This window comes from Danio aesculapii, chromosome 2 (genome assembly GCF_903798145.1).
Source record: "Danio aesculapii chromosome 2, fDanAes4.1, whole genome shotgun sequence".
NCBI classification, from domain to species: Eukaryota; Metazoa; Chordata; class Actinopteri; order Cypriniformes; family Danionidae; genus Danio; species Danio aesculapii.
In genome coordinates this window covers 11,973,395-11,982,101 of record NC_079436.1, presented here as the reverse complement: position 1 = coordinate 11,982,101, position 8,707 = coordinate 11,973,395, and the positions used below count along the sequence as shown (strand labels likewise).

General features: G+C 34.3%; 1 protein-coding gene across 2 annotated transcripts; it reads left to right on the top strand.

Annotated features, from left to right (window-relative positions):
- The first annotated feature begins 642 nt into the window (after positions 1–642).
- lhx8a (LIM homeobox 8a) lies at positions 643–7,817 on the top strand. Of its 2 annotated transcripts, none has more exons than XM_056466113.1 (8): positions 643–794; positions 1,724–1,864; positions 2,319–2,440; positions 5,463–5,683; positions 5,863–5,966; positions 6,052–6,147; positions 7,060–7,243; positions 7,429–7,816. In XM_056466113.1, exons 1-8 carry the CDS (start codon positions 741–743, stop codon positions 7,503–7,505), a joined length of 999 nt encoding a protein of 332 aa, XP_056322088.1. In that variant the 5' UTR covers positions 643–740; the 3' UTR covers positions 7,506–7,816. The 2 variants fall into 2 exon arrangements, with proteins under 2 accessions (XP_056322088.1, XP_056322091.1); XM_056466116.1 differs by lacking the exon at positions 643–794 and adding an exon at positions 1,230–1,493 and having other exon boundaries at positions 7,429–7,817.
- Positions 7,818–8,707: the final 890 nt, after the last annotated feature.

Here is an 8,707-nt window from a genome sequence, read left to right as displayed (position 1 = left end):
TTGCAACCTTTAAGTGTTTTGATCGTCACAAATCACAATATAAATATTTTTCATTTAATGTTTGCAAACTAATGTAATTGGGCGCAGTATAGGGAGAAACAAACCCGTAAAAAAACACAGCAAACACACGAATTAGCTACAATGAAGCAAAAAGTATGTGGCATTGCAACATTGTTATCACTTTATTTTTTAACATGTCAGGCACATTACCCTGTGAGTTTAAACGGCATTTAGGGTATTTTATAGCAAAAACAAGATTCTTATGTTTAAAATATATTTATTGTTCTAGTTTCTATAAATTAGCATCTTAAATTATTATTATTATTATTATTATTATTATTATTATTATTATTATTATTATTATTAATGATAATAATAATCATCGTCATTCATAACTATGTAGCATTATTAGGCTATTTACGATAGGCTATTGTAGCCAATCCTTAAAGTCGGTGTTAAAACGTCAACAAAACTTGCATTCTTGATTTAACAAATATGATGGTGCTTACAGTTTGTCAGTCTTTTTAACGCAACTGACTCCTCAACTGATAGGCGTGTGTAAATGTGACAGGGAGGTGCGGCCAGATGAGTGAGAACATGAGGAAAAGTTCCACCCTCACGGAGGAAAACAAAAGTTTGAGTTAAAACATGGTCGCGACGTGCATTCAGCAGCAGCAGCACCCATATGGATTAATTCTCTCTGTACAGGAGATCTGAGAGTGGATATATCATACTGGACAATGTACTGGAAAAATGAACAAACCACATCGAAAGAGAGTCCAGGCAAGAACACTGTAAGTAACACATTTAAAATGTCTTATTCATTTTATTTATTAGTAGGCTATATTTAATTCTTTCTTGTTTTATTAATAAATGGGCTACTTGAAGGTGATCTCTTGGGGCTGCATGTTTTGGTGGATATTCAAAAATAAAAATGATCTGGATATATTCATCTTCCATAATAAACGCTGCAGGCACAATGTGTTTTATTTTTCATCACGTTAAACTATTATTTATCCCTGTTTGTCAGCAGCCGTCAGTTCTGAATTACGGACCATCTTCAGCTGTGCCTCGGGCAACGCCTGTGCGCAATTATTATAAATTACGTGATGTGGAATTGTTTCTTCTTTTTCACGGAGACAGTCGCTTTTTAGGAGTTTGGATTTAGTAAGACGTGTTTAAAAAATGTCTTGAGTTCTGAAAGCAGAAAAAAACCAATTCCCATGCTACTAGAAGGCGACATAAAACGGTTAATATTACCTGAGGACTTTGAGCGTTTGAAGAGGATGACGCCTTGCGTTCAGAATCGCCGGTGCTTGTCGGTGTCTCCTCTCGCTATAGAGGTTGTCATGGTAAACGGCGAGCGGTCGTAAACGGGTCGCTCGGCCCGGAGGTTAAAAGGCGGCAGCGCTGCGGAGCTCTGCGTGTTTCTCTGAGCTGCTGCACTCGTCATGCCCGCGAGCTGTGGAGGGTCAGTCCTCTGCACACTTCAGGTGATCGCTACATGCTGTGATATTTAATTATCCTGAATCTTGTACGGATTTCTGAAGCTGGCGCCTACACTTTGTCTTTAATTTATATTTAGTTAACGGCTTTGGAAAGGCCATACAAATTTAGGCAGGTCACTGACCTGATGTCCACCAAGCTACGCTGGTAGCCTAATTCGGCTTCCTTAAATATTTAATCGTTTATTTGTATTAATGTTATTTTTTTTTTGTTTTAGGATAAAAACCAAGAGCTGTTTGAAGAGGTATCGTGTTCGTCGTCGTTGTCTTTGTCGCCAAGCTCTTCACCTCATGCCATGACAGAGAAAGCCATATGTACCAGTTGCGGTACTGAGATTGTAGATAAATATCTGCTCAAGGTACGTAATGAATTTACACGTCTATAACTATTTTTTTCACGCGACGATTAAAGTACTAAATTGCCACCAGGCTTTTTATTGAGGTAAAGTTGGTTTTATATTCGCACATTCGTTTTAACCGTCTCCAAATTGTTTATCATGCTAATTTAAATGTTCGGTCTGAAATTGTATGCAAGTATGACTTCAAAACAACATTAGCATTATTTAATTGACCGTGAACAATACAGTACTTTGATATTGGCTGCTAATGTGATTTCCTGATTTAGAATTTACAATTAGGCTTATACTTTTCTGAAACTATTATTCAGAGTCTGAATGTGTGAAATATAAAACCAACTTTACCCCAAATGGGCTTTCCCTAGTGTTTAATAAGATAAAGCCAGTAAGCGTATCTTTATTTACGCAAGTATTACCTACATTCGTAATCGAAAAAAATGTTGCTTTTCCACCTCAGGTGAACGACATGTGCTGGCACGTGAGATGCCTGTCGTGCAGTGTGTGCCAAACATCCCTGGGCAGGCATATCAGCTGTTATATTAAAGAAAAGGAGATTTTTTGTAAACTGGATTACTTCAGGTAATTGTTTTTACTAATAAGAGAAAAAAGGGCTACTTTGTTTTCGTTTAACAAGTGTCTGGCTGATGTTGGGCTACTATTAAATACTGATTCATAGTGCATTTTAGTTACAATAAAGCACTTCAAATCAGTCATGCATTTTAGGAAATGACTGTATTCAGTTAAGTTTAGAAGATACAGCTGCGTTTTTCTGAAGTATTTCCACAAGTCATTACGTTGCATACTTTTCCTCACCGTTTTCCCCCTTCAACTGTAAAATCGACAATAGTCAACCAATGTTTTCATTCCATCTCTATGGTTTTTCCTGCAGTTCCGGTGTTGTGCCGAAATCTGTGACCCGTCGAAAACTGTGACCAGATGGCGCTGTTCAGTAAAAATTTCACTCGGGAACGTGCTTGTCGCTCATGCACGCGACCGTGAACGCGCAGACACTGAAATCAAGCGATCAGCGTCGAGCGGTGCTGTAAAAGGATGTTTTAAATCCTGGGATTCAGAAAACAGGTTCATGAAAGAACTTTAATGTAGTCCTGATATGTTGACCATCCAAATTCTTGTAAAGAAGAAATAAAAATAAAATATTCTCGCTGTTGTTGTCTCCTGATAGACTCGTAGTTTGTAGGTTTCGTTATGAAATAGTTTATGCAGATTCAAACTACTGACATGACACTGTAGATCGGCTTCACGGAATCTGAGGTAACATTCATAGCCATCTAAATAATCTACTGCATATGACAGATTACAATGATTAAAGTTAACAAAGGCAGGCGATCTTCTTTCTATTTGTATAACATTTTTACCATATATTAGGCTAATATATATTTTATAAACTGTGTCTGGAATCTGAAATTCATAGCAATTGAAATGCCATCCCTCTTTTATTTGTGTGATTATGTTTAATAAAATAACTTATGTCATATCTTATGCATCTAAAGCATGTTGACCAGATATTTATTTACAAATGCTGTAGTCACTGAATCTGAAATTAATTGCCATAGTCCCTTCTTATATTCATATGAATGATAATAATGTTTAATAAAATGACTCATGACGCTCCTCCATATGATCCGATTTTCTGAAATCTTTAGAAAGGTCATCGACTCTGACAGATAAAAATTTATGCCTACAGAATTCTTATTTCTCTTTTTCTCTAAGGATGCATATTTGATGTCTTTAAGAAACAACAGGGTTAAAATTAGCAATTGGACATTACAGAAATCTTGCCCCCTACAATTTGCAGTAATGTTTACATGTCAGCAACTGGTTTACGTAACAATTAAATGACACTGATATTCCCTCTGGTGTTTTTTTTTTTGCTAAGTTTTTCTAGACATAAATGTCACAAGTTAGAAATTTGTTATCAAAAGGGTAAAGTTCGACTGTCTTTATGAAACTTAAAAACAAAAAATATATAAAGTCAATTTTAAAAAATCACATCGAAAAACTACACTTTGTACACTTTATAAGTGTTTGAAAATTGGAGTCAGGCATAGGTCATCCTTTTACAAAAAATAAAAAATATATAACAATAAAATAAATACAGTGGGGGAGAGTGGGGATTTTGCTATGGATGTCAAGGTTTACAACATCCTTCAAAATGTATATATTTTTGTGTTAAACAGAAGAAACTCATATTTATAGATTTATTACACACTGATTGATATATTTCAAGTGTTTTTTAATTTAGGAATTATATTGAAATGTAAAATTAATCAACTTTTCGATGACATTCTAATTTATTGAGATGTTTTATTTGTATATAGATTAATGTTCACTGAAAATGACTCATAAAATTCATTGAAATATGTTAGGTTACCCCATATGCTGACTGATTATAATATTTGATAAAGGGATAAAGGTTATGTGTCAGTCCATCATCTTCCTCCTTTATAAAGCAATATTGACTATTCTCACTTATTCTTAGATACAGTTGATCTGATCTTTAAGTCACTGAATCTAATGAGTAAAAACATGAACATGAACATGAAAACTCTGTCATTGTTCCAAACCAATGATTTTGACCCTGTTGTTTCTCAAAGACATCAACAATGCATCCTTAAAGAAAAAGAAAAATGACTGCACTAAGACAAAGAGACATAGGAATTCTGTAGGCATAAATTTTATCTGTCAGAGTCGATGACCTTTCTAAAGATTTCAGAAAATCGGATCATATGGAGGAGCGTCATGAGTCATTTTATTAAACATTATTATCATTCATATGAATATAAGAAGGGACTATGGCAATTTATTTCAGATTCAGTGACTACAGCATTTGTAAATAAATATCTGGTCAACATGCTTTAGATGCATAAGATATGACAAAAGTTATTTTATTAAACATAATCACACAAATAAAAGAGGGATGGCATTTCAATTGCTATGAATTTCAGATTCCAGACACAGTTTATAAAATATATATTAGCCTAATATATGGTAAAAATGTTATACAAATAGAAAGAAGATTGCCTGCCTTTGTTAACTTTAATCATTGTAATCTGGCATATGCAGTAGAATATTTAGATGGCTATGAATGTTACCTCAGATTCCGTGAAGCCGATCTACAGTGTCATATGTCAGTAGTTTGAATCTGCATAAACTATTTCATAACGAAACCTACAAACTACGAGTCTATCAGGAGACAACAACAGCGAGAATATTTTATTTTTATTTCTTCTTTACAAGAATTTGGATGGTCAACATATCAGGACTACATTAAAGTTCTTTCATGAACCTGTTTTCTGAATCCCAGGATTTAAAACATCCTTTTACAGCACCGCTCGACGCTGATCGCTTGATTTCAGTGTCTGCGCGTTCACGGTCGCGTGCATGAGCGACAAGCACGTTCCCGAGTGAAATTTTTACTGAACAGCGCCATCTGGTCACAGTTTTCGACGGGTCACAGATTTCGGCACAACACCGTATCCATACACCAAACAACCGGTGTCAACCTCACTGAAAAGAAGCAGCACAAAAGCTTGTTTACCTTTTTAAAAATGTCAGTTCTTATCAAAGATGTTTCTTACAGGAAATACGGAACACGTTGCGCTCACTGTGGCAGAAACATCCATTCAAATGACTGGGTTCGCAGAGCAAAAGGAAACACCTACCACCTTGCATGTTTTGCCTGCTTCTCCTGCAAGAGGCAGCTGTCCACAGGGGAAGAGTTTGCACTGGTGGATGAGAGGGTTCTGTGTCGTGTGCACTATGACTGTATGTTGGACAACCTGAAGCGTGCCATGGAGAATGGTTAGACGCTGCTTGGATTTATTTCAAGTTGACATTTTCTGAGGATATCTAGTACCTGATATTTTACAACGAACACTGAATGTTAATCACATCTGCATTCATTCAGTTCCAGTGGAACAACAGATTGGGTTAAAATCTGCTTTTTCTCGTTCACTTTTTCTTTTTGTGGTTTGCTGCAGGAAAAGGAGTGAATGTGGAGGGCGCTGTTCCATCAGAGCAGGAAGTAAATCAGCCTAAACCAGCCAAGAGGGCACGCACAAGTTTTACAGCTGACCAGTTACAGGTTAATACAGCATATTATTCTTGAAGTATTTAAAAAAAAATAACTGGCTGCTTGACATTTTTACATTTTTTATTTTCAAATTAAGGTGATGCAAGCCCAGTTTGCTCAGGACAACAATCCAGATGCTCAGACATTACAAAAGTTGGCAGAAAGGACTGGTCTCAGCCGGAGGGTAATTCAGGTAAAACGTCTCAAACTCAAATTTATTTATTTATTTATTTATTTTTTCCTTCATGAGGTCCTTTTTTGATTTTATTGTTCCAAGAATGCTGTTGAGTTTTTATTTTGCATGCATGCTTAAGATCTGCAGAAACCCAAGTCAACCTAGGGCAAAATTTCTTACGGCATTAAACATTTTACATATGGATAATTTCATGAAAAAGTTTACTTTGTTTCAAAATGAAGAATTCTAACCTGGGAAAGTGTGAAATTAAATTCTTCTTGGCTTTATTTAATTAGGTAACTGGCTTTTTAATTTTGAATTAAATTGTTAAATCTGGCACTTGTGCGTTGTGATCTGAATGTTAATTATTTCCATATTCAAGCTTTTTTTTTTTAGGGGGGGATTAATTGTAAATCTGTTTGGAAACATTTAGTTTGCCATAATTAAAAAATAAGTTTTTTTTTTTTTTTTTTTTTAAAGTTCTCATTATAACCCCAAAAATTACTGCAATTCTTCTAGCAAATATTTTAACCATTGCATTTTGTTTTATTTAATGTTTAAGCAATAAAAGTGCCGTTTTTAAATGCCCTCTTATAACCCAATTATACAGATTCTTAACCAAAGGGAGAAAATAGTCTTCAATAGTCTTTAATTTACAATTTAACCCATTGTTACTTGTTTTTTTTTTATTTATTGATTGTTTATATATATATATATATATATATATATATATATATATATATATATATATATATATATATATATATATATATATATATATATATATATATATATATATATATATATATATATATATATATATATATATAACTAAGCAGATCAATTTAACTTTTTTTTTTTTTTTTTTTTTTTTTTTTTTTTTTTTTTTTTTTTGTCAATACCCATGTTGGTCATCTGTCTGCCATCCAGGTTTGGTTCCAGAACTGTCGAGCTCGTCATAAGAAGCATGTCAGCCCAAACCACTCTTCAGCCGCACCAGTGTCATCCCTGCAGTCGGCCCGTCTCTCTCCTCCTCTAATAGATGAACTTCAGTACACTGCTTTTGCCCCTGTGGACACACCAATGCTGACTGCACTACACTCCTATATGGACGGTAAAGGTTTTCTTTGATTCAGCGTATGAAGCTTTGATGGCATTGAATTTTTTTATTAGGTGAAATACATTTTGTATTCTTACTAACTTGTAGTATTATTATTAGTATTTTATTTATTTATTTTTTTAAATGATTGATATTTTTGAGTAGTTCTTAATGATTTTACTTTTCCCTTTTCTTTTCAGTCCACTCTCCCACTTCCCTGGTGCTGCAGCCTCTCCTGCAGCACTCGATGACACAGCTGCCCATCAGCCATGCCTGAGATGCTGCCACAGACCCACCGTCAGGTCAGAGGACAGCATGAGGAAATATTGACTGAGTCTTGATCAAGACCCATGCTACTTTCTTTCATGGGCACTTACTGAAGGATTTGCAAAGAACGAAAAAAGCAACGTTTCAGCCTAATTGTGAAAGAGTCTGAAGTTTTTGTTTAATATATATTATATTATCTATATAGTGATGGAATAAATGGCGTTTAATTTATTTCTTGTATGTGATTTGAGCACTTTGTTTTAAAATAAATCTACCATGGATTTCTTAGTTTCTGGTTTAGTCAACACATTTTTTTTGTTTTGTTGTTTGGTGGATCTAAAGAAAATTGGAAGCTGAAGAAAAGGCAATAAATTTGATTTTCCACTAGTGTTGATCAAGTTAAAGTGGTGGTTTGGCTTTATTTGATTAATGATTGAACTTTGAGGTTTAAGTATTTATAGGTGCAAGGATTTTACATTATCGAACAAACTGAGTCACTGAATGGGTATTACTAAAATAGATTCTTATAGTGTATAATAAATGCAAACAAATGTCCCACACTTAATTGCTTGGTTTGAATAATGATTACGAGAAAAATCTTTGGCTTTGATTGCATCTTGCAATAACATGTTACTTATGATTAAGGTATTTGGTTATGGTTATTTGTAGATTTTTTTTTTTTTTTTTTTTTTGAATTGCTAATGTGGTGTCCAAGATTAATGAAATAATTTGGATTTAATATTAAAATTTAAGGATTTTTAAAATTGGAAAAGTATACAAGTATTGCTTTTTTCTATGGGGTATAGATTGTACATAAATATGCAGTGTCATTTTGAGCTGTAGAATCAATTTGTCAATCAACGCAAGGGGGTATCAAAGAGGTGGGCGTCCTGTGTCCTTTCATTTACTTGCCATCTGTTACCTGCCAAATTTCTTAGTGTGGACTGTGCAAAAATTTTTTGATAGAGCATCCAAAGTTATTACCTTTTTTGTACTGTTAATTAAGAATTTTGTGAGCAACGAGTCTCTTTGCGTTCGTGAGCATGAGCGTACATTTATTGAAGGCAGTTCACGTAATGTCCACTAGTAAAAACAAGGGTATGTGAACTCGTATCTATAACGGTCAGAAAATTGACAGCTTTCATAGAGAATGCTGTGCATAACAATCAGTTCAAGATTATAATACAAACCAACACAATTCTTGAGTAAAAC

Bases quoted from the DNA above. Each gene is read 5' to 3' on its own strand.
- lhx8a (XM_056466113.1), top strand. From the start codon at position 741: ATGTACTGGAAAAATGAACAAACCACATCGAAAGAGAGTCCAGGCAAG. The intron at 795-1,723 runs GTAAGTAACACA...TTTTTGTTTTAG, and splicing joins AGAGTCCAGGCAAGAACACT to GATAAAAACCAAGAGCTGTT. The intron at 5,967-6,051 runs GTTAATACAGCA...TTTCAAATTAAG, and splicing joins TTACAGCTGACCAGTTACAG to GTGATGCAAGCCCAGTTTGC.